Raw genomic sequence first — 27,083 nt, 5'->3', positions numbered from 1 at the left:
CTTTAGTAAAAGGCGAAAGATTTATCCGATATGAGCACAAGACAGAAGTACAAAGAGAGACGGAAATGCAAGATTTGAGTGCCTTTTTATACTTTTTTTTAAGAATCCATTTTATGGTCACAATAGTATGGTCACAGTGCTAATGGAAGATGATGGAATCTTGCCACACCAATAGAGGTGCGATCCAGATGCGACATGTTATTTTGATTGTCACAGTGTGATTTCAGGTACACACACTACCAGGAGCTCAAGACATCATAATTGAATGACCATGACAATGGCAACTTTATTCAGAATTACATTCCCAAGCTATTTCAAGGGCAAAATACAACTCGATAGGCAGCAGCTTTACATCCGTACACACTTGTAGCATCATCGAAAGCATAGCTATACGCTTCAGGACATTGAGCCTTAATCTTTTGAGCATAATGATTTGAAGTGCATGTGTTTGCTGTATTGAAAGCGCCCGTGCAACAGTACTTGTCATCACCATACTTTGAACAAGCACTCTCGCAGGCTACAAATTTACCTACACCATTCAATGATTGCAAATCAAGTGGACATGTGGGAAGGCTTGTACATTCAGAGGGCCTGCAATGTCTTTTATCCAATTTTACAAGTTGATCCAGGCCTTGGATCATTAGTGGTTCAATGCGAATAGGGTAGTTGTAGCCATCTACAAATGAGACATCATAGTAATCAATGTCTGCCAACACAGAGGATAGTTTGAACTCTGCTAAAGATGCTGGATTATCTGATCCTGCAATATCGCAATTGTGAACATCACAGCCTTCTCTTGCCCAGATGCGTCCTGCCCAGTTTGTTTGAATAGTGATCTTGTGTGATTTGCCTGATTCTAAAGGTACGATGTGGCCTCGCGGGTCATCATTTGCTTGATATCCAATTTGCAGCTTATGTCCACATTGATTCAAGATGTTGATTTGCTTGGTATCAGCACTGGCAGATGGTGCTGCGTGGATCGCTGGAGTAGTGACAAGAGCCAGAGTGGCTGCTACCAAAAAGAAGGCTTTCATGATGTTGTTATGTAGTAATGAAATGCAGAATTTGGTTTCCATGGCAACATCAGGCATTTATATACGCTACTTTCTTTTACAAATTTCTGTCTCTCGCCTACCCCTTTGATATTGACAATATAAATTCTCAGCTACATTAAATGATAGAGAGACTAAGAAAGACCTCCCTATCATTCTTCCCAATTGTCATTAAACCATATGATGCAAAAAAGAACATACTTTATTCCTTCATTTCTTCGTCTTTGCTGGTTATTTCTTCTGTTAGTATTTCTCGTGCCTTGTTTAATGTTGAGATTTCCGCTTGTACATGGTCTTCTGTAATCTTTTCGCCCACAATAAAGTCTGGCATAGATGGTTTGTTTGTTGATTCGTCCTCTTCTTCTCCGGCTTCCTTGGTTTCGTTGAGTCGTTCATGCATTTCCTTGTAGCTGTCCTTTTTGGCAGCATAAAATAATCGAATCAGTGATGGGTGGTTTTCGTACACAATTCTTGAGGCTTGCAATAGAACGCCATTTGCGAAATTGAATCTGTCTTGAGGAGGATCAAGCGAGTCGTCTAATTCCATGAGTGAGCTATCAATGATCTCGATACCAGAGGGGATTTTGGGTCGATTTCTATCAGATCATCACATTAGCAAGCGGTATCATCAGGCCATTTTAGAAGTAGACTTACAGCATGAAGCTAGAGAGCGAGGTATTTGTACTATTGCCAAACAGTTTCGACACTTCAAAGTTTCCATGAGAGAAACGGTATTTTCTAGGTGGTGCTTCCAATCGCGGTTTCTTGGTCAAGCGTGATTGTTCAAGCAGCTTGTTATCTCGAGGCTGTTTCTCAAAAGCAGGACATCCAGATGCCTTCCAAATGATCCAGTGACGCTCGTGTTCCAAGATGGTCAATATGATGTCGGTATATAGTTTTCCATGAGGTTTGATAGCTCTTAGAAGCTTCAATAAGACCTGTTTTGTGTCTTCGATCCATTTGATTTGGTCGTCAGAGAGTGTATACGAAGGCTGAATTAGTGATTGCTTGGTGGCTCCACGCGCTGTTAATGCTTCTTTGGTCTTCTCCTTTTCTTCAGCTGAAAATCCAGACAGGTACTGGAACAAAATCAAGTACTGCACAATGACATTTCTTCTAAATCGAGCGTCTTCCATCTCCAAGTCCAACAATCGTCTGCTGCTCAGTAATCTGGGGAATCTGTAATCACGATTGATTAATGCCAGCATTTCCTCTGCAATGGCAGGGTCTTCCTCCATGCCTAATGCGCCTCCATTTTCGTAATCCTCTCTTGACCGCTTCAGACCTTCATTCTTGCGTGCGCCTAATATCTCTGCTTCCTTTTCGCCAATGACCTCGAATTTCTCAACAATCTTGTCTGTGCCTTGTTGCAGCTTTTTAAAATTATCATCAGCAAAAATGGTGGGTGGATTGGAGAAAAAGACACGAGTGGACCAGAACAGCTTGTAAAATGACTTTTGCTCATCTATATATATGCGTGTGTGTCTCGCATTAATACCTTATCATAACGCCAGTGCCAAAGCAGTGTACCTGTCATGTTGGGATCTGCGTCTACTTGTTCATCTGAATCAAAGTGGATCATATCTGTGTTGAAATCACCTCGTAAGTTGACACCTGATCTTTCGCCAAGAGGGAATGAATTGGCAAGAAACATGAGGATGCGACCACAGAATACAGTGTTGGTTTCTTTTGATAATCGTCGCAGCAAATCATTGCACATTCTCAAGAGAATGAGACCCTTTCCTTTGCCGGGAACCATATCCTAAGCAGTTGCATGTGAGAAGTTTTGTCGTCTGGCGGGATTCGGCCGACATATTTACCACTGTGATTCTTGATTTGCGCTTTTCGATGTAATTGAATATCTTCTCACAACCACTGGTGGTATGAGCCTCTGATAGCTCTTCCAGAAAGGTCAATGGCACCACCACGTCTAGCAAATCGACGTCTAAGAGGTCCAATTAGCCTCTGTTGAGCATACTGTGCCAAGGAACAACATGTACTTACTGGTTTCTGTGCAATATAATACAATGTCAAGGCAGTCGAATATCTTGTTGAACCTCTCCTCACTCTGCTCCAAATCAATCATCTGCAACAGCGTTCGACGAAACATGACTTCGGTTGCATTCTTTCTCCAGTCGGTTTTGCTTTCCTCTGGCATTTTGATGTTGAGCTTGTTTTCGCTGCCACCTAAAGGCTGGATGTGATTTTGAACTAAATCTTGGATAACAGGGAACGGCACTTCGGATACTTGATGTTGGTTTCTGTACTCTGTGGTGGCTGCCAAACAGCTTTGGATTGCCTTGTCGATCTCGTCTCGGTAGATTAAGAACTTTGACATGCTTGAATGGTTTGTAATGCTGGTTGTGTATACAAAGAAAAAGAGGAAAAAAATATACAAGAGCAAATGTCGTGGTTTATTCTCAATGTCGACTACTTACACTACCAATGGTGAATATGGCAGTGATGAGGGGCTGAGCCAAGACACGTCAAGCAGAGATAGCAATGACCAAAAGTAGAACTCACGCGACACTCTACAATTCTCGCTTTTTTCACATCAATCAATTATAAAAATAGACATGCTGGACGACCTCTCAACCATTTATCAACACACGCTGAAGGTAATGGAATGCTCATGATGGGCATAAGCCTGATTCTGATGAATGATGTACAGAAATACTCTTGGAAATGCTTGCAAGATTATGCCCGTGTCAAAGAGCACAAGAAGGAGCAAGTGGAATGCACCTTATTTCTGGCAATAGATGTGAAATCTACGAGGACTGGAAGCGGTACGAAGGCACCGAGTTACTTGAGTTGGCATTACTGATCCATGTTAGTGCAGATCCGATGTACAAATTGTTAGTCATTGACCCAACGCTTAATCCAGACGACTCATATACTTGCAACTTTTTCGTCCATGATGAAAATATGCCAGAAATTAAAAAGGGCAGTATTGTGCTCTTGAAGAACGCCTTTGTCCAGGAGTATCGGAGGAAGCCTCAGCTTACCAAAAACCGCTATACAGAATTTGCACTCTTCGACGACGAGTCTGGAAACTGCTTCACCAGTAAAGGCTTTTGCTGGAAAGCGGGAGATCAAGAAATCTATGCAGCATTCCGTAATTGGAGTCAGGCACTCAAACTCCAGAACGGATTTTCAGCCAACTCTCACTCGACGGTTCCAAGAGGAAGACAGATCGTTACAACTGCTCAGATCCAAGAGGACGATGCAAAGTATTTCAACTATGTGGGCATGATTGTGGGATTCTTTGAAGCGAAAGAGCATCCTCCGCAGCGACGTGTAATCAAACTGACCGACTATACCAGAAATCCGCACCCCCTGACTCGATTAGAGGACATGGCTGATGATGGCACTCTGGGCAACATTACAAACGACATGACTGTGTCATGCACGCTATACGATAAACACGCAGAGTGCGGTCCTTTCTCTTTTGGCGACTATGTCTTTCTAGATAACTGTACAAGAAATACGAGAAATGAAATGCAGCTTGAAATCCGTGTCAGTTTCACACCAGGAGATGGCGAACATGTGAAGAAGTTGGACATGGATGATCCTCGCTTGCAACCATTACTGCAGAGAAAAAGAGAACATGAAGCTTCCTTGTACCAAAGCCCGTCTCAAATATCGGAAACGGCTGTGAATCTTATGCGATCAAGTAGAGTGATAAATTTGCATTTGATACAGTGTATATTGACCTGACTACTACTGCAGGGATTCCTAGTCAGCAAACACTTGTTCCTATCAAGCAGTTGCTGGAAAAAGAGGTTTGCAACCTTTAGTTCTGTATTTGCACTATGTTGACTCATCAGGTATTCTTTTCGTTTTAGGAGCCAGGAGTGGAATACATCAGAGTGACCATTGAGAAGCAGAAACCGAGCGAACTTACGACATGGCTCAAGAGCTATTGTTCGCATTGCAAAATAACGTAAGCGTGAATGCCTGAATCGTATTTGAGACGTCTCTCAGTCGCTTACTATTGTTACTATTAGATCTGTGCCTACTAGATTCGAGGAACCGGATGCGTGCTCCAGATGTGGAAACATGATGAAACCAGTATACAGAGCTATGTTCAAAGTCAGGGATGACAGCGGATCAGAATTGGCAGTGCTTGTAATGGATGAGCAGGCTGTAAGTGTATATCTAAACTATGCATTGGAATAGCTATTGAAATAGTGTTTAGGACAAGCTGTTTAAGGATTTACCTGCCCCCAGGTTTGAAGAGATACATGGCGCAACACCATGGAACAGGCCGGTAACAATTCTTTCTTTAGGTTGAAGAAGAATCCTGCATTATGGGGAGAGTTCAAAAAGTACGGTGACTATACCCAAGAAGACAGCAAGGGCCAGAAACCATACTTTAGCTTGGGTGTCAAGAAGTATTACAATAACAATAGCTACTATCAGGATGGCTGGATGTATAGCATCGTCAACACAGAGTTTATACTGGAAGATAGCAGCCAGGAGATGATGTATCAATAATAAAGCTATTAGCTAATTGAAGAGTACTCAATCACAACATGATTTATTTTATGCCAATACTACATCCAGGTTTGATTGAGCAGTTATATGGCCTTCTCTATTCGCAGCTTCTACCACAATTCTATGAGTTCGTGATTTGTTGGTACAGTCTAAACCGGAAATGCGGTATTGGTTACAAAAAGCTGTTCCTAGAAACGTGCGACTATTGATATTGCCATCCATCTCGTGAGATACGATGTAATACTCAATCTCTTTCCAGCCAGATGGTATGCTAGAAGCGCTATCCCATGATAATGTGCCAAAATAACGCAGCGTCTCTTCCTGTATAGAAATATCGCTGAGATCTTCCTTCTCCTGCTGTTGATGTTGCCCTTGCCTGGCTTCTATTGCTGAAACCTTCTCGATGCGTGTGTCCGACCAACGCAAGTTTTGTATCTGTAACTCTTCTGTACTTGATGTCGTGGGTATGATGCTCAGGTAGCCCAAACAAGCAATGACATTCGGTGCCAATCCTACCAGACTTGCAGTGTTTGCGATAACACTGACTTCAATACGCTTGATGAATAGCTGGTTTCCTGGGGAGACAGAGGGAATGCCAATGGTTTTAGTGATCCAATCATTTTCGCCTGTTGTTTCTTCCGTTGCAGGCAGCAGGAAGCATCTACTATCACAAGCATCTTTGGTAGAAGTAATAGTAGCACGGAACCCATCCTCATCAGCGTCTGATAGATTTTTCGGTGAAGACCATGATTTAAAAAAGTCATCTGAATCGCTGCTGGTGGAAGCATGCAACGAAAAATGGCAGGACAAGATCACCTTAACATCTTCCATCAAAGGAGTGCGGTAGATGTATTTCAGCTGGCATCCCTGGCTGGCATTAACATTGAGTTGATACAGAGGAATTGTGATCTCTGACTCCATATCGCGCGATTCTCGATGGTTTACCCGTTGGCCGACAACGACAAGAGAGGTGCCTCCTAGATAAGCGCCGTGCTCCGTTTGCAGAGAACAATGTACAGAAATATTCTTGTCATTTGGATAGACCATGGGCTCTCGATATCTGAGATTGGGTAGTATGGACTGGTGCGAAAGATGCGACCAAGGTTGGCAGAGCAGTTTCTGTATCCACGTTAATGGTGATGCTCATAATGCTGTGCCGCGACTTACTTTGCCTCGATGATAGAAGCGTTTGCCAAAGCCTCTGTCAAAGGTTGTTACAAACCAGTTTTTTCCAGGTGCAGGGATAATGGCCACTATGTCTGCTATTCCCTTCTTGTGGCCATACATCAATTCGTCCTCACTGCGGGCAACTGTGTGTCAGAGCCCAGTATGCCAAATTGGTAAATTACATACCTGTCATCGCTGTCTACATGCTCATCTTTACCTTTCGATTGTTTTGGTGGTGGTGGAGGCGGGTATTCAGAGTACTCTCCACCACACCAAAACAGACGATCCATCTTCTCAAACTCAGTCTTGTCAAAATGTTCGTATGTCCAAGCCATACCAAACAAAGCCGAAGATGTCTGAGCAGAGCTAGCAGCCTTGACGCCCTTGTAAGACTTGAACTCTCCTCCTCCATAGGTATGTCTTCCCCAAACATCGGTTCCAAAATATACATCTACGCCCGTCTTACCATGTCTCTCTGCTAGTTTTCTTGCTAGCTCTGGATATTCTTTTTCCCACCAGTAGTTGAGAAATATACCGTCTGAATTCTCGAAAAATAGCTCATTCTTGGTTGTGAGTTGATTTTGCCAGTCAATCTCGCCAGTGGTGGTCATACTATCATACCAAATCACTTTTGAGCCAGGAATCTCGGTGTGCATTGCCTGTGTCAGGTAGCAGAGAAACCTGCGTATCGTAGTTGGATGATCCACGTAAAATCAAAACGAGGGAACACTTACTTTACTAGTTCATGCGCTTTGAAAAACGGACTTGTAGGAAACGGAAAGAACTCGCATTCAATGTTGATCAGCCAGCCATCGAACCCGTAGTGCTTTGCTATGGCGACCAGTTTGTCTGCATAAAAGGGGCTCCATAGTCGCATTGGATCATCACTGCTATTGTTTAGTGTGGGTGGGCCATAAAGCAGTGCCTCCATCTCATGCATTTGATTGTTGCCGTCCACCAGAAACGTACCTAGGCACTGAACACCGTTTCGATGGCAAGCGTTGGTCCAATTGACTGGAGGAATCGATACACGCTCATGAGAAAAACTATGACAATTCATCTTTTTTAGATTCAAAAATCAAACCATGCCACTCTGTATGATGATATGTACTAGACGAATGTATCTGCCAGATGCCAATACTGAATGTAATAAATATCTTGATAGTCATTGCCTTGGATATACTTATCCTCTTTATAGCCGCCAGCCATATCATGACATAATAGTAGTTTAGGTTTCAGGGCAGTTGTAGATGCAGACTCGCGTGGCTGTAATGCAATGTTAGATACATTGAATGTGTCTAGCAAGGAAGGCTGCCAGTCAAACAGCTGCTTCATATCTTTGAGGGCAAATGAAGTAGGTGCCAAACTGTCCTTTTGAAGAGTATGAGAAGGCATTTCAGATATGAGAGAATGAGAGAAAACGAGGCTAAACCACAATGCATAAACCCTAATTAAGGACCAATCGTTTCAGACCCATTTGAGCGTTCTGTTTGTGTCGCTAGAATTTCCTAAGCCTATGTACTACACGGCTCTATGAATATCCCATCGTCATGGTAATTATATTTACACCTGTCATCCAAAAGTATCGTATTATTAAAGAGAGGGGTGTCTCTCGTATGCTTATATTAGCTCTTTATTGAGGGATTTACAATTAGATATATACTTCAATTATTTGACAGGATGTTGTGATGAAGATCCACAACCTTCATCCATTTCTTGCTCCTCCTTTTTGGTTAATCTCGATAATGCTGCAGTTGCTAGCCTTTGCCTTCTCTGCTCAGGAGTCAATAATTGACTTGACTCTGATTTGGCTCCTGCTCCCAGACGATACGTGCCAGATTCGTATAACACATCGTTTCCATATGCATCTTCATCCTCATCTTCAGGATTGTAGTAATCTACTCCTCCAAGGCTTTTTGCACCGTGAGCTGTCCAATCCAGATTTACCACGTCCTTGTTCAGTTGTCTATTCAGCGCATGAAAGTTGTCGTCATGATCTCTCCATACATTGTGCGTCAATTCGTGAAGCAGCACTTTTCTGACAGAATCGTAATGTCTAAATCCAGATAAATCGTCTGTTCTCAATCGCAGCGCAATCAATTGTCCCGCATTTCTATTGTAACCAAGAATGGTGGCTTCAAATGGTGTTAGCTCTATCAATTCGCCCACGGACCACTTTCTAGCTGCCATGATGGCTCGAATCTACAGCTTTAATTAGAACATGCATCATCTCATATCATCTACAAAAGCGCTTACACCACGATCATCTCGTAATCTTTCTAGCAGCTGCCTTGCTCTCTCCGAATGTTGGAATTCAGGAATTACTGAGATTTTATGAAAGGTGTAATTGGCGTTTGGATCTGGTCCTCTTCTTTGTGCTTGTTTCTTCTTTTGCTGTCGAATAAGCGGAGCAATTCTTCTTTGCTCTTGTATCTTTTGATCTAACTGATTCACTTGTTGTACTTGAGTCGGTAAGCTGCCCATTAGCATGAGCTTGCTATTGTCCTGGATGCCGAGTTGATTTATTGAAGCGGCATCATCTTTCAAAATATGGCCCTTCCAAAGCAACTTTTGGCTGTCTTGTGGTAGCGATGTTGTATCATGGAGATGTTGCTTGACTTGTCCAACTGTCGAGGAAGCGTCCCATTGCTCAAAGGGTATTGTTTCTGACTTAAAGGTAACTTTGAAATTGATTCTATCATTGCTCATTGTGTAAGTGTTCGAGTGGAAGAGTAAAGCAGAAAGAGCATAAGTAAAAAAAAAAAGTACCTGTTAATTTATAATTTTGCGGATTGCATTATTACTAATGCCAGGCTGCGTAATCCATCATTGGTTGGGAACGTTCTTCCTCTTTCCATTCCATATATAGAAATTAATGGTCGCATATCAATGCTGATTGCTGTCAAAGCCTTGGATGCTGCGCAGTCGTTCTACGATGATGAAACCCCTCGATATTTTGCTGGCAAGAGACTCACTTTACAGCCAAATAGCCAACAAGTAATTGCTAGGCTCCAGTGCATAAGCCAGCCAAGGCATTGCTCGAGAAACTATAGGTTATGGGAGCAACAAGCATCTTGAACAGATCATTGAAAGATAAGCATATCAGGTATTCTATCACAGCATATTAATATTTCACATTTTAATCGCTTACGGCCTATAGACCGCTTATAAATGATTTCTAACTGTGGATTGGGCCCTTCTGTAAGGCTTCACATCCCTATACATAAAAATAACTTAGATACGAGCAGACAGCATACTCATGCCACCTCTCATTACTCCAACACATGCAAAACTCCAAGAGATTTGGATGCATTTGAGCAGCGATTTCTCGCGATAGAAGCCGTTTCATACCACCAGACTAACACCAAACAATTGCTTTCATCCAACAGCAACTATCTGACACCTTTGCTCAATTTTTCTGAGATCGTCAAAAATCGGCTCCAAACCATGAGGGATACCTCATAATTTTCACCGAAAATCAAACGATCGCGTTTTTGACCTCAAAAATGAACATTTTTACTATGGCAATTATTAAATAATCATCACGTTTTACATAGTCAAATCTTGCAAATAGGTTTTTTTTTTTAAAAAAAAAATTTGTTTACTGATTGATTCGCGTACACTGAGAGTAATAGGTCAGAGTGAAGAGGCGAGTGCAATTTAGATACAGATTTGGATAACTATAAGCTAAAATATGAAGAATAAGATACTAAACTAAACTATATAAAAAAAACTATCTAATAAATGGCTTTGGATTACAGGAGGGAATGGCACTGATCTTCCGCAATGGTCTGACGAACATTGGTCCGAATACTGGCCAATATTGCTGTATGGTCTATAGGAACATTGTCATAGATGAACCTCATGTGGGCAATGCAAATAGGTTGAACAAGTCGCAAATTGATCAAAAATTAACAAATTTGATAAAAACAAATTCGTCGAAAATTGAATATATTTTGGCTGCCAAAACGTCTTTTTGATGAAGACAATCCATTTGTCAAGCTATTGAGATGGGAATGGCATATTGAAAGGCACTGTGGCCTATACTAATTAATGTTTAATGCTTTTAGAGCACATTTTTGTATTTGACAAGCTAGCCGATGTATCTTGCTACGCTCGATGTCGACGTCGCCCTGTGGGCTCTCTCCAAAGACATTTTAAATCAGATAGAGTAAAATTTTGGTACATCAAGTAGATTTTAAACAATTAATTATTAGTTAGTAAAAGAAAGATTATATCAGAGCTAGGAGGAGGAGAGGAGGTATCTCGCTCAGCACCCTTTTTGCTTACATTGTTATCAAACAAAGCTTATTGTTGAGACGATATGAAAGAAAATTCAAGTTTTATGCAGCATTTGTACATCACAATTGCCATTTTCTGATAACAGAACTGTCATATCATTCACTGCTGCTGATACTCTTAATAAGATGGTGACATAAAGCTGGCCATAAGTAAATACAGAACTTGTGTAAAATATACAGCGATTTTTTGAGATATTGTCATTGCAAAAAACACCTTCATGAGATAAAACTCCCAAAAAAAGATTTAGGCTAAGCAATTGTCCTTTTAATAATATGATCCTTGTTTAATCAGCATTGCAATCATCATTGTCATTATCAGAAAGGTATTCAGGCTAGCCAGCAGCAGCGCAGTCTGCCAAAACGTATTCAAACTCAGTTTATTTTTTTTTTCTGTTTAAGATTGGACAGATATTGTCGTTTTTCGACTTTTTAAATCTATTTTATGGAATTCGACTATATAAAATGTAATAATCACCCTACGCTTCCTAATACATTCTTGAAGTACTTTTCAAGGCGCTTCCAATGGTGTTAACTGTAATAAGTGTTTTGAATAAAATTATTGAGCAATTTGGTAAAAGATGAAATGAGGTTTTCAGCGAAAATAGCCATATTTTGCATATGAAGACCTCATAAAAGTAGTTTCAGAGGTTGCTTTGGATTGAGAGAAACATTTTGATTTGATATATGCCATAGTAAAAGTCTCTATTTTCAAGGTGAAAAACGCGATCGTTTAAATTTCGATGGAAACCATGAGGGGTACCTCATGCTTTTTGGTCGATTTTTGGTAATATTTTTTTTTGGTCCCAAAAGTTGAGCAAAGGTGTCAGGAAGTTACTACTACTCGAGTACAGTTGTTTGGCGTCATTCCGGCGGCTCAAAAAGATCTACATGTCAAGATATGATGGCGTGAAAGCTGTCAAATGGGGTTATGTTTTCTTGTATAGCTTTTATTTACACAGCATGAATCATATTTTGGTAGCTGGAATCTTCTAGAAGGGCAGTTCTGCAGCCTGTGCAATTTCTAATTCGAACAGGAGGCAAATTGCTTTTGGTAAAGCTAATTCATGCATATTTTGATACGCTATGTTGCTAGTAAGCTTATTAATAATGAATATGAGAAGCCAAATTTACTGCTTGATTACTATAGTTTTGCACGTTTGTTTCGTTACGGTAAAGCCCTCTCTCAAGGCCAATGCTACCAAATGTTGCCTTGAAACCAAAAATCACTCAATCCGCAGCCAAGTAGCAGGCAAGAAATCGCTTGAATTAGAAGTGTTATGCTTCTGGGAGAAGAACTTCTACTCACTGATTGGCTACGACGACGCTTTTGTGCTCAAGTTTTCCAGTATACAGTAGAACATGAAAACTGTATTCTTTATTGGATTGCAGAGATTTCAGATAAAACAGTTTGCGCTTCTTGCAGCTCATCAATATCAGCATTCTCAGCGTTTTCCTGATAATGACAGTTAGCTTCAGTCGAAAGTATACTTGTAGCGTTGGTATTTACCACTTGATTCTGCAAATCTTGGTAAGCATTAGCAAGTCTCTTCTTGACATCAGGGATCATTTGATTTGTCTCTCCAAGAACCTCCTTCTGTTGTATGAGATGGCCCTTTCATGTCAGTAATATTTTTCTCGGCAGAAAAATGGATATAATCAACTTGCCTGCTTTCTGACATCGGCTTCGTCAGCACCTTCAGCGATAAGTTTATCGATGCGCTTTTGCTGCGTTTCAGCTTCCTTCAAGTAACCAGCATGTTCCTTGCTGATTCTGTTTCAAGACAGTTAATGGGACTCTTCTTTCTGGCAGAAGAATGTATTACCTCTTGACGACGTTGGTTTTAATTTTCAAAGGTGAAAGAGGCATCTTTACTGTGGTATAAGTGAATGATTGGGAAAGAAAGAGGATATTCGTGTTTTGATTACTCGAGAATATACAGCCACGACATTTGCAGTCCGAAATCAATGTAACTGGAGCAATATAGAGTGTATCCACCTCAGACTTCAGGATGGATTGGCTGTAAAGACACATCATACTCTTTTAGAACTGGCGCAAATTCTTACGACATTTTTATTTGGTTGCAAAGGTATATTGAATAGGCATTTATTCTTTAGTGAACCACCAAAAGAGCTGTCTCTATTTTGCAGCTGAGGATTTCGATCGAGTAGAGCGTTTTGGTGGGGGTGGCGGTGTCTCGTCCGCAGCTTCTTCGGGAGAAGGACTCGCTTCTTTGGCAAGAGCCTATGCATAGAAAAGTTAATATCCATCCAGCCTTGATTTAAAAAGGGCATACTCACATTTGTTCGCTTCCTGAATGAGTCTATGATATTTGGCTGCTGTTTTAACAATTCAGCCTTTAATTTCTGTTCTCTTACGCCCTTCGGATTCAACCACGACAGTAATTGTTCAATTTCTTCGGGCTCAGAGTAGTATTTCCACCACCCACGGTATTCACTTGGATGAGATGTATTCAACTCATGCATACGCTTATCAAGCCATTCGCTTTCCTCTGCAAAACCCTGCTCTTGCATTAACTTGATAATGAACCAGTGTCCACCGCCATAGCCCCAAGCACGATCTGGAAGATCGGATGCAACGAAATCTCGGTCTATCATCATTTGGATATCAATGTCGGTAGGGCTGCTGACATAGAGCCTGCCAGTACCGTATGTGTTTGAGACACCAACGTTATCCAAGTAAATGTAGCGATTGTTGAAGCGATCTTTACCTAGAGGGCGGATTCGCAGAGTCATGTAGCGTCTCATATTCTTTTCTATGTGATCCTCCTGTACATGAAATGCAATGTAAGTATATAGCTCAAAGAGACACATACTCTAGTGTACCTTTCTCTTGATGGCCCTTTCATCTTCCTCCAGTTTGCGTCTTTCATTCATTCTGTTGCGCTGCTCCTGGCTTTTGACCTTTGCTATTTGACGCTGCTCCGCATATTGCTTCTTGCGTTGTATTTCCATTTCTTCTCGTGCCTTTTGCTTTTGTTTGAGCTTTTCCTGTCGAGATACTTGTCTACGCTTGCGATTTCCAAGTCTGGTTTCAGATCTATTTAATTGAAGTGGTTAGCATTCATACATTGAGATAGCACAACAAGCACTTACGAGTCGCTTTCCATATCAGAATCTTCATTAGAATTGTCACTGTTGTCGGAGGCAGATTCTTCTGCTTCGTCCTCCTCGTTGATATCTTCAGATTTCTCCAATTTGTCGCGTTTATCCATTTCGATGCGCTTGGCAGCTCTGTAGAGACCATCAGTAAAAAACGCTTATATAATGCTCACAGCGTTACTTACAATGCTTTTGATTCCTTATTTAACTCAACCTTGTGCTTTCTGAAGTCAGTCAACTGATCTTGACAGTACTCCATGTAATTCCTACAAATTAGACATATGAGCAATTGTACTACTGCTACTAAAGTGCAATCTTACTTGATGATTGTCGATTCATTCACAACATTGACCAAGAATTCCAGAATGTCCAGTTTTTGCCTAATGCTCAAAGTGGGATACTGCTTCTCTCTGTCTGCTGCTGATGAGTTTACTTTGGGGTTCAAGTGGCGTAACAGATCATTAATACTAGGCAACAATTCAGGCGTGGCAATGTCGTTGAGGCATCCGATCAAGGTAGTCTCCCAACCCCGACGCTCATAATTGGCTCGTAATTCCTTGCTGTCCCATTTCTGAGCAAAACGCAAATGGTCTTTGTCTCGCCATCCTCGCTCAACCTTTGGTAGTTGTGATGACTCTGGTTTCAATTTGGAGCCTGTCTGCTTACTATTCTCATCGTTCTCATCGTCGCTTTCGTCATCGCTCTTTTCCAATGATTCCAGATAGCTTTCTGACGCATCACCATTGATGATTTCGTTGGATGTGTTGTCTTTGCGTTCTTTAATGATTACATTGAGCAAGCAGGCATTGTATTCAACCAAGACAGTTGCTTTGGGTTGGTGTGTTTCGTGGAAGAGCGCCTTTTCGAATTCGTCTACACTGTAAGCTGTTAGCTTCAAAGGCTCTGCAAAGACGGTAAGAAAAGCCCAAGTAGAAAGGAAAGTATCAAATAGTTCAGCTGGTATATTTGAATCATGGTGTGGTATAGGGCGTTCTGATCTGCCACCGCTGGGATAAGGTATGATGCCGTCTTTTGAAACGTATTTTCGAGGGGACATATCGATCAGAGCCCAATTGTTGTTGGGATCTTTGCGATAAATTGGCAAATCTAAGTCTTCGACTGGGTATTTCACTGCTGCTTGTTTCTTTCTCTCTATGCGTAGTCTATCTCGCTCTTCTTTCAGTTTGGCTTTGTTTAGTAATGTTTCCTCTCGGCGAGCTTGCTTTTCCGCTTCCTTCTCATCAGGTGTTTTGTGATGATTGCTGGTAATGATCTTGCGTCTCTTGGAAGGTATATCAAACACTTGATTCTGGAATTTCTCTAGGTAGGGTGGTAATGGCGTTTCAATGCCGTACATGCTCGCAGTAGTAGGCTATAAGAATATGAATATGCATGTCATAGTTAGGAGAATGTCATTTTACCTTGATCAACCACGGTGAGTACACATAATTTTCTCTATAGCAACAGTCGCGGATAAAGCACTGTATATTGTATCGGTTGAACAGCTGCCTGTCTCGTATGAATGTTGATCCTTCCACTATACGTGTCAGCTTTTCCAAAGGTCTTCCATCTTCGTCCATCAGCTGCACCTTGTAGCGATATTCAGTAACAAATTCCTCCCTGTCTTGACTGATGCTTGCATGCTCCAAAGACATACTGGTGGTGTCAGGATGAGAGGCAGGTTGCTCTTGCGGTGTGGGGTGCAAAAAGGCATCAGGAAACCTTAATCTACCATTTGGTTGTCTGGGAACATTTGCTCCATCAGGCTGATTTTCTGAATTTGAATTGGCAGCATGATTGTTGGTGGTAATGGACAGCACTTGAATTGGAACGATATCGAGAACTCTTGCAATGTAGCTGAAGGTAGAACAGAGTAAGTGCCGTGTGATGCTTTCAAGGTACGTCTGTATACATACTCGTAGTTACTCAAATGACATCGCAACACTTCTCCTATCACGAAGTTGTTGCTGAAATGTGAGTAGATTTGATCAACCAGATCATCGATGTGGAGTGTCTCTATAATCCAGATGGTCAGACGCTGATCAATGAGTAAGGCTCTCCATGCCACTTACGGAATTGGACCCGATTGAGGATGCTTTTGCGAAGAACTTCAGAAAAGTGGTATTCAGCCCTTTCATGCTCGCTTCGTTCACTCTCCAGCGCTTGTTCGTAGGTCAAATTCGTCTTGCCAGTTCTCTCGCATTCCCAAATAGCTTGATGATATAATGTTAGTTTGTTAATGTACGATCTACATGTAGGCTAGTTAGATGTGCTTTTGCTTTACATGAATGATACAGGAATAGTTGAAACTCACTCATAATCTTTAAACACTTCATTCGTAGAACGAAGATACCAAACTTCCTTACTTTGACGTTTTGGATTCGAAGAAATGTTTATTGTAGCAGGCACTCGTTTTTTGTTTAGCAATGGCATGACGGGGAAGCTTAATCACAAGATAGAAAAGAAAGAGGAAAAAAAAAGAGAAAAAAATAGGCAATCGCGTATCGTAGCGTTTACTACTTTGTTGAAAGATTTTTTCCCGGCATCATCCAATTATTGTTGTATTTAGTTTCAAAAAGCTTGTTCGGGGTAAATTAAAAAAAAAAAAAAAAAAAAAAAAAAAAAAAAAAAAAAAAAAAGATTTGATATACATTCTGCACATGCACCAGAGGATAGTGTTACTGATCGCAGATATAATCGAGTCGAACTAAGGTTGCCATGCCAGAAAGTTTCTCTCAAAGAAAAAACCTTGCTCGGGCCAAGATGGCATCCATGGTCATGATACATCAATCGAACACAGCGATCAACCTTCAGGATCATGATCCATACACATGCATTTGGCGATATTAGTTCGTTGCAACGTAGTATAAAGTTCATTGTACCTGAATTTATTGCCGTAAATACCAATGGTATCTCAGGTAACTAGCGCTTATGCACATGGAATAACATGTTGTTATCACAATATTGCGGTACGCCTATTCATGCGTCATTGCTATCCATACATTGACAATGCAAGCTTAAAGCAGATGTGAAAGAAGCTGGTATGGTCAGTCAACCAAAGAAAAAAACTTGCATTTCACCCTAAATGATTGCTTACACCTCAAATCATTCAAATCAGACATTAGTCATTCCAAAAAAAAAAAAAAAAAAAAAAAAAAAAAAAAAAAAAGAGAGAATATGAAGTATCACCAGCTTATATACACAAAAAGCAACATAGATCCAGCCATAAAATACATCAAATCAATTGAATGCCCTTAACCATAGTCATAGTAATCAAATGGAACAATCCAGTGTTATTACCCAATCAAAAGGCCTCAACAAAAGCATCTAGCGAGTCAACAACCCACCACAGAAGCGATTCAGCCTATCAAACAACCTCTACAAACTACAAAAGTTGTTGGATGTATGCTATTTCGTTTTTTGCCAACGTAAAAGATAAGACAGTTTCGTATAAGCGATACATGCTGTTGTAATCCACACTATGCAGTAGCCTGTACGCTTGATAGATGGTGCGATGCAGTGACATTTGAGTCTCAATGCTTTGGATCTGCATGAATACACTTGATCCCAGTCTGATGTGAGCAGATTAGAATGGCAAATATTTACTTTTTCATTCAATGTTTAACTGCACTATATAAAGAAGATAAGCCAGTTTTGTTTAGGCGTCGTCAGACTATTTATTCACTTGCTCGTAGATGAAAAAAAAGTACCATATACATTCATTTCAATCAATTAGGTGTTTTTTCAAGCAAGGTGCAATGGAAATAAATTGCAATGCCATCTTACGAGCAACTTGTTCATATTGAAGCTCATTCAAGACGTCTTGAGCAACTTCAGCTGCGTGTCCAAAGAGCCTAGCTTTCAACTCTATATATCATTGTAGTCATCTGCTTACCATAAACTGTCTCTCGCAATATTCTAGGCCGTTCATCACTGTAAAACTGTTTATCACTTCTCATGCACCATCTGTAAAACCCATAGAGTGATATCTCTTGAAGAGCAATTGAGTATGGTTTGACCTTGCCAAAGAAATGCTGCAATTTGTTTTCTTCTCCATAATAGTCGTACAGCTCAAAGATCTCGTCGCATGAAAGGACATTCTCATACCACGGATTGGCAGCCACTGCATAGATAAATCGTTTGGTTTGAGCATATGTTGCTGCATGCATGGATTGTGTAAAGGACTTTGGTTTTGTTAGCTTGGAAATATATTAATTCGATGCACGTTTGTGCCTACTCAAGACTACATGTCGCCTCTCTTGTTTGGCCTTGTCCATTACATGAAGTTCTTCGTCGTCAACATCGTCCTCATCTCCAGTGTAGAGGTGTCCTGCGAGCCGTAATATTTCTTCGGCTTTGTTTTCTAAATTGATCTGTAGCTTGCTCACTCGACTGGGATATCAATCAAAAGGAAAAAAGCGTACACTCTTCGAAGAGGAAACAAAAACTCGGAGCAAGCCGGATTTATCTATCAAGCTTGTGACATACGTTACTGGATCAAAAGCCATTCTTTGCTGTCAATCCTAATCTTTATCATTTCTCGAATGCTGATCTTGATAGCTTCACAAATATCAGTCTAAAGATACAGCAATAAGAAGGTTACCATAGATCTCACCCAAGAAATCACTTCGAAGCGAACAATTCTACTTGCATTTGGCCGTTGAAAGTTGCCATAGAGCTCAGCAGCAACAGTTAGAAATGCTCTTCTCTAGGTGAGAGCCACTGAAAGTCGATCATGTAGTCTATTTGTATATGCACTTGCAAATGCTTTGAGTTTGAGCTTGATAGTTTAAGCCTGCATTTGCGTTATGATTCATGCAGCCACAACATCAACATAAAACGTAATCAGGTACGGAAACCCCTTATTTTTTTTTTTGCCAATTTTCATTAGAATCTTCTCCACATGACGCCGAGAGATATTCCTTTTGCTTCTATAGACAGATAATATATACAAGGCTTATTTCACGTCATGCTTATAGTCGTCTTTTGCTAGTTATTGATGTGGGTGTGGTTCTACGGAGGCACAAACCTGATCACATGGAGCAAGGCTGTACCACAAAGCTGGGCTAAAATGTCCTACTTCACACTAACATTATAGGTCCATTTCTTTCATAAATACAATGGTGCAAAAACCTCTTCGATTGATCGTATTTCTTTTCACTACTCTTTTATTCGCTTTCTTATCTAGAAACCTTTTCTTTAGCAAACACTCTATACATTCGATAAATCAACACACAAACATGGCTCAATTTCAAGTAGTTCTTCGTGAGGGTTTCGTAGGTGGATTTGTTGGTCCAACCGTCAAGTAAGTTGCGTGAATGAGTGAAGGTGTCTTTTGCAGGTCTACTAAAACCATGGTAAAAAGGCAAGTCGTTGACATCAAGGGCGATAACAGTGGGGCTACAGTGATGCACGCTACTTTGAAACCTGAATCTAAAAACGACTATCATACTCAATCCGGTGGTGCTTCCTTGTACGTCATTCGCATGTAGATAATGCCAATAGTGATTAACATAAGCACAGCGAGGAGTTGTCCAGCTTTTTAGATACCCTCAAGCAACAGCTTCAAGACTTGCCTACTGAGCAACCTGTTGGTAGTCAAGACATTTATGGACAAGATATCTCCTTGTCTTTCTTCTCGGATGATTTCCAATGGTCCAATGGTAAGTTGTATGAGGGCGAGTCAGTGTGCAATGTAGCTAATGCGCGGTAAATGTAGGCGGTCCTGAAGGCTGCTCTCAAGGGGAATCACAAGTCCAAGCAACTCCCGAGCAAAAGGAAAAGTTCAAGGAATTGGTCAATTTGGTCAAAGGTCTCGGTCAACAATATGCTGTAACTGCTGCTTAAACACAGATGATTTTATTTACACTTCTTTGGCTTCTGCTTCTGCTTTATCTGCAGCTTCTTTAAGTTTTGCTAAGCGTTCTCTGTTTCTTTTCAATAAAATTCTATTGACATTGGCTCTTTCAATGTCGTTCATTTCAAACCAGTTGTTGATTCTGCTCATAGTGCCATTCTCATTAATCACTATGCTTATATCTTAGCCTTTTGTCAAATTAAAAGCATGTTGCCATGGAAACTTACCGATGGGACCAAGTTCTTTTAATTTGTAGGTATCATTGATATCGACATTGACAGTTTCATCAGCAGTGGAGGGGAGAGCAAGAATAGGCTTTTTGAGACTGTCAGCGGCAGAGGACATGTTTAGTTTTGAGATACGATTCGATGCTTGTTGGAATAAACAACGTTGCTTTGAGAGTTGAGCACGAAGAAACATGAAAGAAGGTAAAAGAAAGAAATTTCAATGTATGGGATCTTTAAAATATCTTGCTTTATCGGCTTCAAACACTACAATGAAATATCGAGAATCTTCTGGTAGGTCACTCACAAACTTGAATGTTGATCATGCCTTTCGAGAGAGAGAGAGAGAGAGAGTTGAATGGCTATACAACTCCCCAATGCTACGATATAAGAAACCATAGCAAATGCTTTCATCTGGAGCATTGGCAGATTTGATCACTACTACCTTAACCATGCTCAGCTATACATTATTGTATTGCGTGCCTCTTTACTCGCTCTCATGGCATACATACTCTCTTTTTTGTATCCATTACTTGCAATTTCATTAGAATTGACTAGATAATAGAATGCTCCTCTGGAATACAAGATTTCATTAAAGCAAATACATTGAGGACTTATCATCTAATGAAACTGTGCTTGCATTTCAGGTCTGGGAATGCCAATGTAGCTTGATATTTCCCTTTGATGTCTTTTTAATCCTAATATCTTTCATCTTGCTCAAGGCGATCTTCCTGTAGACCACTAATAGCACCTCTTCATATTGCAATAAGCAACATGTGCATGTTAAGAACCTATATTAAGCGAATCTTCGGGTATTCAATAAGATGGTGGTTCTCCCAATTGAATAGCCATATTAAATTTGGGATATCTCTCATCCTTTGGAAGCACCAACTGCAGTTTCTCTTTTTTTTTTCTCTTTCCCTTTCCCTTTCCCTTTCCCTTTCGTTTTATCTCACAATCATGTCTACTCGCCACGCTAGAACTGCTGATAGAGCTTCCAATGAAAAGAATACCAAGATATTGAAGGCTCTCTTGCAAAAGAATGCCAACAAATACTGTGCTGACTGCAAGAAGAAGGGTGAGTGAATGATACTTGTTATTACGTATTTGGTCTAACATGAAATAAAGATGCTCGTTGGGCTTCTTGGAATCTTGGTATATTTATCTGTATTCGTTGCTCTGGCATTCATCGCTCTCTTGGTGTTCATATCAGTAAAGGTAAGCAGGAGCCGTTCGAGAGATACACACCTGCCATGCTCACTGGTCGTTTATCGAATAGTTAAATCAGTCGACTTGGATACTTGGGTCCAAGACCAGGTAGAAAACATGGTTCGTTGGGGAAATGAGCGTGCAAACAAGTAAGTTGATGCTGTGTCATGGTAGGTCTGATTACTTAAAGTTGCTATTAAGGTATTGGGAAGCTACTCTCAAGGACAAGAAGCCTTCAGAGAGCAACATGGAAATGTGGATTCGTGCCAAATACGAGCAAAAGAGATGGGCAATGAAGGGTCCTATTCCAGATCCTAGTACTTTGGGTGGAGACGATGATGCCGATGATGTTCTTAGCACGCCTAAATCTGCTTCTTCCGCCTCTTCATCTGTTCGTCAGTCTCCTGCCCCTCAACAGCAGCAGGTAAAGCCTAAGCAATCAGAGTTTGCTAATTTGGACGCATTCTTGGGCTCTCCTTCATCTTCTCCTGCAGTCAGCCATCAAACCGCTAAACCTGCTGCCTCTGCTGCCACTCAACTTCAAGGAGCTGACTTCTTTTTTGACAGTGCACCCTCGAGCACATCGCCTGCTGCTGCTGCTGCGTCTTCCACCTCAGCATCGCCTCAAGCTCAACAGGCTCAAGCACCCAAACAAAACGATTTCAAGTCGATTTTATCTTTATACAGTAGTATTCCTGCTGCAACTCCTCCACCTCAACACCAACAACAACAACAATATGGAGGAAGCTTCCAAAGCCAAATGGCAGGTTTGAACCTGGGAGGAGGAAATCAATCTTACGGACAACAATTCAACACAACTCAAACTAATAATTACAATAGCACGTGGGGATCATTTGCTACTGCTACAACATCCCAGCAACCACAGCAACAGCCTCAAGGAAGTCAATTCTTTACATCTAATATTAATACACCTGCCAAAAAGCCCGAGAAGAAGGAGTAAGTCTTTTGTGTGGTTTGTGAAGAAAATGTCGTTACTGAACAAGTGTCTTTTTGTAGTGTCTTCGCAGATCTCTTGGGTTAAAGGTAATATCAATAGAATTTATGACTAGAATCAAGATATCAATAATAAAAAGTGGATTTTATTTTAAAATGTAATGATCATGGTATTTACAATGTCTATATGGTAAAATCTATATGTGCATCTAGAATCTTTCACGGTTAGCACGGCCATATTGGTTTGTCCATTGAACATTGATAGCGAGTTCATGGGCAGCACGCTGAGTCCAAGCAGGATTGCGCAAATGTTCACGACCGACTAGAATGTAATCAGCCTCGTCCTTTTCCAAAATACTTTCAGCGTCCTTGGGCTCAGTGATGGTACCAACAGCACCAGTAGCAATGTTAGCACCATGCTTAACAGCGTTGGCAAGAGGAACTTGATACAGAGGTTTGGCAGGGTAGTTGATGTTGGGCAAGTTACCACCTGAAGAGACATCAATGACATCCACGCCGATTTCTTTCAAAGCCTTGGCATATTCAATAGCTTGATCAATATCCCAGCCATCGACATCAGATCCCAAAGTCTCAATGTTCTTGAAATCAGTAGCAGAGAAGCGGACCCAAAGAGGCTTTTCGGAAGGCCAGACATTGCGAACAGCTTGCACCACCTCTAATGGGAAACGAAGTCTGTTTTCAAGAGAACCGCCATATTGATCAGTACGCTTGTTGGAGTTACCAGACAAAAAGTTGTGGAGCAAATAGCCATGAGCACTGTGGATTTCGAGGACTTCAATACCAGCCTTGTCAGCACGAATGGCAGCATCCGCCCACTTTTGAGCAATGGCTTGTAATTCAGGGACGGTTAATGCACGGACGTCAGCATGATGTTCATCAAAGGCATTATCAGAAGGGCCAACCACATTATTGGGCCAACCACCGTCTTGTTCCGATACGTTATGGTACCCGCCATTGCACCACCCGGATCCCATGTTTGCCTTTCTGCCAGCATGAGCCAACTGAATGGAAGAAACGACGCCCTGAGATTTTATCACATCAACAACTCGCTTCAATTGGGGAATTTGCTCGTCTTTCCAAAGGCCGAGATCGTTGGGCGAGATTCTACCTCTGTCTTCAACAGCAGTGGCTTCAATGATAATCATGCCAGGGCCTCTAAGTGCAAATGATCCATCTGATGATGAAACTGTTAGATCATGAAATTGTATAACTTTCAATTTGTTTACTTACAGTGAGAGACATGGAAATCATTCATGAAACCATCAATAGCACTGTACATGCACATGGGAGGAACAACAATACGGTTCTGAAGAGTGACAGATTTGGATGTAATGGGAGTAAACAATTTAGGTGTGACACTAGTGATAGGACCAGAGAGGCCACCGAGAGCGGGATTAGTGTTGGCAGCAACAGAGGGGACAGCAGAGGAGGCCATTTGTGTTTGTATGATTAAAATGTTTGTTTGTAAATGACGAAATGAAAGAAGATGCTCTCTACATTGGATCCCTTTTATACTTGTGTGTTGAAACCATTTCATTTTGATTAATAATTCCACACTGTCACATTTCTTTACGACGTGTCACATACATTGCTTCGTTGTATTTCTAAGCAAAGGAGGACAGTTGAAAGAAAAAATAGATCAGATCGATAATATCCAAAGAAGTATAAATCTGCTACATTAGTGTAAAAACGCATCATCTTGCGATGCCATGTCTCGATGAAAACATATGGATAACCTCGTTACTGAATCAATTTGACGGGAGAAAGTTTAACAGGCATCTCTGAACTCTATCTTGAGCAGAATTATCCGGACAGTTGGCTTTCGTCTAGAAATTTCCATATTCTTCAGATAACTTCCAGTCCAATGAGCTAATCTATACAAGAAGAACATAACAGTAGTATACAATGCTACAAGCAAATGCTTGAAGCACAGCCAAATTTGACAGCTTTCAAACCTTAGTATCTTGACATGTAGACCTTTCTGAGCTACCGGAATGACGCCAAACAATTGTACTCGAGTAGCAGTAACATCCTGACACCTTTGCTCAACTTTTTGAAGGCCCAAAAAAACATGGCCGAAAATCGACCAAAAACCATGAGGTACCCCTCATGGTTTCCATCGAAAATCAAACGGTCGCATTTTTCACCTTGAAAATGAAGACTTTTACTATGGTATATATTAATTCAAAATGTTTCTCTCCATCCAAAGCAACCTATGAAACCACTTTTATAAGATCTTTATATGCAAAATCTCGACATTTTGGCCAAAAAACTTATTTCATATTTTTTGGAATTGCCCATTAAGTTCAGTTAAATTATCTGTTTTACTTGGCATCATTGGAAGCGCCTTGAAAAGTACTCCAAGAAAACTTAAAAAAGCATCTGATGATCAAGGCAATTTATATAGTCGAATGTGGTAGAATAATTGAATCAAGTCGAAAAACAACAAGATCTGGCCAATCGTGAACAAAAATAAATGTTCTGAGTCTGAATTGATTTTGTTGTTGCTGGCTCATCCAAATGCCTTTCTGATGATAACAATGATAATTGCGATGCTGATTTCATGACGATCATGAATTTGAAAAGATTGTCGCTTGGCTTTAATGCTCTCTTTTGCTTTTTGTGGGAATATTCATGTCTGATAATGCTAGTCAGCTTGGCTCACTACCAAAATATATGTAATCACAACTTCCTAATCGTAATTTGCAGCAGTTTAATATGGCATATAGGCAGCTTGCGTTTCATAGATGCGTTTAAAAGAGACTAATGTCACTGACTGAAAAAAAATAGGATATATTTAAATCTTGTTTCAGAATATTCATTGGGAATGATAGCTGCAATCTCATTGACAGTTGGTAGATTCTGAATGCGCCTATCTTTACCAACAGTTAGTTCTAACCTCGTTTGAGGATTGAGTCAAGTGTGAGTATTCTCATTGACATGATTTTAGACTTATCCTTCTTTTTTTTTCACTCAGGAACTCATGTGCATGCCTGTAAATGCTAACAAAGGCTTTTAGAGTCTTGTCCAGTTAACTGTCAATTATACCTCCACCATAGCGTACAAGAACGCAATGAGGAAATGAATTTTCCAACCGTAGCTCACCATAGGATTTGACTGGAAATAACCAGAATTTGCTTTAATAGGGCGGTATATGAGGAGCAAAACCTGATTTGGCGTGATTTGTCGAGTTCAATGCGTTTCATCCTGTAATCAGGACCTATTGGCTTATCGAAATGTGTGCTCAATACACCTTGGCAGTACCTTTTTTGTAAATACCTTGCCTAAGATGCTTGCCGTATGTCAGATACAAGTTTGATACTGCATCCAGCCATTTTCTTGTCTATCAATAAAAGCTATGTTGAGCACTGTTGGCCCTTGATCTACAATCCTGATGGTGCCACTGATTTAAATCTCCGCAAATCAAGGCTATTTGGAATGTTCAACTTTGGACAGCAATAAGCGATAGTCTAGAGGTAACTAAGATAAAAACGGTGGCATTTAAGGCCAAAATAAATGTCTATTCAAATAACTTGGCAAATTTCAGCTCATTTGAGCGCCTCGCTCATCTTTTTTTTTTCGCTCTAGATGACAAATGAGCTGAATGAATCATGTCCAATGGACGACATTTTGCTGTCTCTTGAACTTCCGATGTTTATTGCTATAGATTATCGACACAGAAACGTTCATGTCATTGACATCCTGATGATTATTTGATGTATTTATCTTGCAAATACAATAGTAGGAGTAACTTAGTAGTGGTCAATGCCAATTTCAGGCAGATTTCTTCGCGTATCTGAAGTGAATGCAGGCCTAAATGGACCAAGGCAGCCCACCCACCCTACAGTTCCTGGTGACTGTACAAAAGTATACCTAGGGTTGCGTCACATTAATCTTTATAGAACAAACATAGGGCCTCCCCCTTCTGTTTTTTTTACTTCTTAACCCCACACTACTTTTTAACGTTTGCCAAAACTACAAAAATGTCTATTGCCCGTGTTGCCCTTAGCTCCATCTCCTTCAAGGTATAAACAATTGCCAGCATTTCATTGAAAATTCAAACCAACATTTTGCTTTTATTAGGCTGCTGTTCCCTCCATCGCTGCTCGTAGCTTCTCTGCCGCTGCCGTTATGCAAAAGGGTAAAGGATAAATGTATTGATGATGCGATGCAAATGAGATATTCATGGATTGATGTATTATAGATGTTGTTCAAGATTTGTTCATCAAGGAGTTGAAGGGATACAAGCCTGCACCTGTTGTAAGTTTGATATTGATTGATGAAAAAATGCGTTTTGAATGTTAATCAATTTTCTACAGGCTGCTGCTGACGAGAGTGCTGTCAAGGAATTGAAGCTCCCTGCTGCCCCTGCTGTAAGTGCTTATCTGATCAAGCGATGGATGTAGAGTGTCGAAAATCAAGATACTGATGAAATTTTGCAATGTAGGTCCCCGAAGTTGATGCTGATTTATCTCAACAATTGGCCGCTTACGATGCTGAGCCCGAGGAAGCTGCTCAATAAACAACAATTACGAAAATGTTAACTTATATATGAATTAAAAAAGAGTACAATGTATAAGGCAAATATCCCTTTCGCTCAAAAAAAAAAAAAAGACATCAACTAAGCACGATCAAATATAATAAAAGTGTGTGTGTATACAAATAAATTCCTCTTTTTTAA

At 40.6% G+C, this 27,083-nt stretch overlaps 12 protein-coding genes across 12 annotated transcripts; 4 read left to right on the top strand and 8 right to left on the bottom strand.

Moving 5' to 3' along the window:
• Positions 1-314: 314 nt before the first annotated feature.
• ATC70_009205 (uncharacterized protein) lies at positions 315-1,034 on the bottom strand (the record flags this gene model as incomplete). The annotated part of the gene is made up of 1 exon (XM_064828442.1): positions 315-1,034. One exon carries the CDS (start codon positions 1,032-1,034, stop codon positions 315-317), a length of 720 nt encoding a protein of 239 aa, XP_064685644.1.
• Positions 1,035-1,254: 220 nt separating this feature from the next.
• ATC70_009204 (uncharacterized protein) lies at positions 1,255-3,390 on the bottom strand (the record flags this gene model as incomplete). The annotated part of the gene is made up of 5 exons (XM_064828441.1): positions 1,255-1,648; positions 1,707-2,517; positions 2,583-2,814; positions 2,873-2,997; positions 3,057-3,390. 5 exons carry the CDS (start codon positions 3,388-3,390, stop codon positions 1,255-1,257), a joined length of 1,896 nt encoding a protein of 631 aa, XP_064685643.1.
• Positions 3,391-3,628: 238 nt separating this feature from the next.
• On the top strand, positions 3,629-5,549 carry PRE9 (Proteasome subunit alpha type-3; the record flags this gene model as incomplete). Its single annotated transcript, XM_064828440.1, has 8 exons — positions 3,629-3,670; positions 3,724-3,838; positions 3,892-4,725; positions 4,782-4,834; positions 4,898-4,995; positions 5,060-5,198; positions 5,251-5,282; positions 5,342-5,549. 8 exons carry the CDS (start codon positions 3,629-3,631, stop codon positions 5,547-5,549), a joined length of 1,521 nt encoding a protein of 506 aa, XP_064685642.1.
• A 48-nt stretch (positions 5,550-5,597) lies between these two features.
• Positions 5,598-8,111, bottom strand: ATC70_009202 (uncharacterized protein; the record flags this gene model as incomplete). The annotated part of the gene is made up of 5 exons (XM_064828439.1): positions 5,598-6,668; positions 6,717-6,849; positions 6,903-7,397; positions 7,451-7,762; positions 7,828-8,111. 5 exons carry the CDS (start codon positions 8,109-8,111, stop codon positions 5,598-5,600), a joined length of 2,295 nt encoding a protein of 764 aa, XP_064685641.1.
• Positions 8,112-8,384: 273 nt separating this feature from the next.
• Positions 8,385-9,425, bottom strand: ATC70_009201 (uncharacterized protein; the record flags this gene model as incomplete). Its single annotated transcript, XM_064828438.1, has 2 exons — positions 8,385-8,918; positions 8,973-9,425. 2 exons carry the CDS (start codon positions 9,423-9,425, stop codon positions 8,385-8,387), a joined length of 987 nt encoding a protein of 328 aa, XP_064685640.1.
• Positions 9,426-12,673: 3,248 nt separating this feature from the next.
• Positions 12,674-12,884, bottom strand: ATC70_009200 (uncharacterized protein; the record flags this gene model as incomplete). The annotated part of the gene is made up of 2 exons (XM_064828437.1): positions 12,674-12,788; positions 12,841-12,884. The coding sequence occupies 2 exons, from the start codon at positions 12,882-12,884 to the stop codon at positions 12,674-12,676; spliced, it is 159 nt and encodes a 52-aa protein (XP_064685639.1).
• Positions 12,885-13,154: 270 nt separating this feature from the next.
• Positions 13,155-16,570, bottom strand: RAX1_1 (Bud site selection protein, Revert to axial protein 1; the record flags this gene model as incomplete). The annotated part of the gene is made up of 10 exons (XM_064828436.1): positions 13,155-13,259; positions 13,316-13,804; positions 13,862-14,075; positions 14,132-14,269; positions 14,323-14,403; positions 14,458-15,509; positions 15,559-15,994; positions 16,054-16,153; positions 16,210-16,385; positions 16,452-16,570. 10 exons carry the CDS (start codon positions 16,568-16,570, stop codon positions 13,155-13,157), a joined length of 2,910 nt encoding a protein of 969 aa, XP_064685638.1.
• Positions 16,571-19,377: 2,807 nt separating this feature from the next.
• Positions 19,378-19,984, top strand: ATC70_009198 (uncharacterized protein; the record flags this gene model as incomplete). The annotated part of the gene is made up of 4 exons (XM_064828435.1): positions 19,378-19,442; positions 19,503-19,610; positions 19,661-19,800; positions 19,857-19,984. The coding sequence occupies 4 exons, from the start codon at positions 19,378-19,380 to the stop codon at positions 19,982-19,984; spliced, it is 441 nt and encodes a 146-aa protein (XP_064685637.1).
• A 16-nt stretch (positions 19,985-20,000) lies between these two features.
• ATC70_009197 (uncharacterized protein) lies at positions 20,001-20,339 on the bottom strand (the record flags this gene model as incomplete). The annotated part of the gene is made up of 2 exons (XM_064828434.1): positions 20,001-20,164; positions 20,222-20,339. 2 exons carry the CDS (start codon positions 20,337-20,339, stop codon positions 20,001-20,003), a joined length of 282 nt encoding a protein of 93 aa, XP_064685636.1.
• Positions 20,340-21,178: 839 nt separating this feature from the next.
• Positions 21,179-22,469, top strand: ATC70_009196 (uncharacterized protein; the record flags this gene model as incomplete). The annotated part of the gene is made up of 5 exons (XM_064828433.1): positions 21,179-21,296; positions 21,347-21,436; positions 21,498-21,576; positions 21,629-22,384; positions 22,445-22,469. 5 exons carry the CDS (start codon positions 21,179-21,181, stop codon positions 22,467-22,469), a joined length of 1,068 nt encoding a protein of 355 aa, XP_064685635.1.
• Positions 22,470-22,590: 121 nt separating this feature from the next.
• Positions 22,591-23,837, bottom strand: ATC70_009195 (uncharacterized protein; the record flags this gene model as incomplete). Its single annotated transcript, XM_064828432.1, has 2 exons — positions 22,591-23,576; positions 23,633-23,837. 2 exons carry the CDS (start codon positions 23,835-23,837, stop codon positions 22,591-22,593), a joined length of 1,191 nt encoding a protein of 396 aa, XP_064685634.1.
• A 2,548-nt stretch (positions 23,838-26,385) lies between these two features.
• On the top strand, positions 26,386-26,924 carry ATC70_009194 (uncharacterized protein; the record flags this gene model as incomplete). Its single annotated transcript, XM_064828431.1, has 5 exons — positions 26,386-26,427; positions 26,486-26,543; positions 26,607-26,662; positions 26,722-26,775; positions 26,850-26,924. 5 exons carry the CDS (start codon positions 26,386-26,388, stop codon positions 26,922-26,924), a joined length of 285 nt encoding a protein of 94 aa, XP_064685633.1.
• Between the last annotated feature and the right edge of the window lie 159 nt (positions 26,925-27,083).

Source organism: Mucor velutinosus (assembly GCF_035048745.1).
Source record: "Mucor velutinosus strain NIH1002 chromosome Unknown tig00001563, whole genome shotgun sequence".
Taxonomy (NCBI): domain Eukaryota; kingdom Fungi; phylum Mucoromycota; class Mucoromycetes; order Mucorales; family Mucoraceae; genus Mucor; species Mucor velutinosus.
The sequence above is the reverse complement of the archived record's forward strand: the minus strand, read 5'-3'. Positions and strand labels throughout refer to the sequence as shown.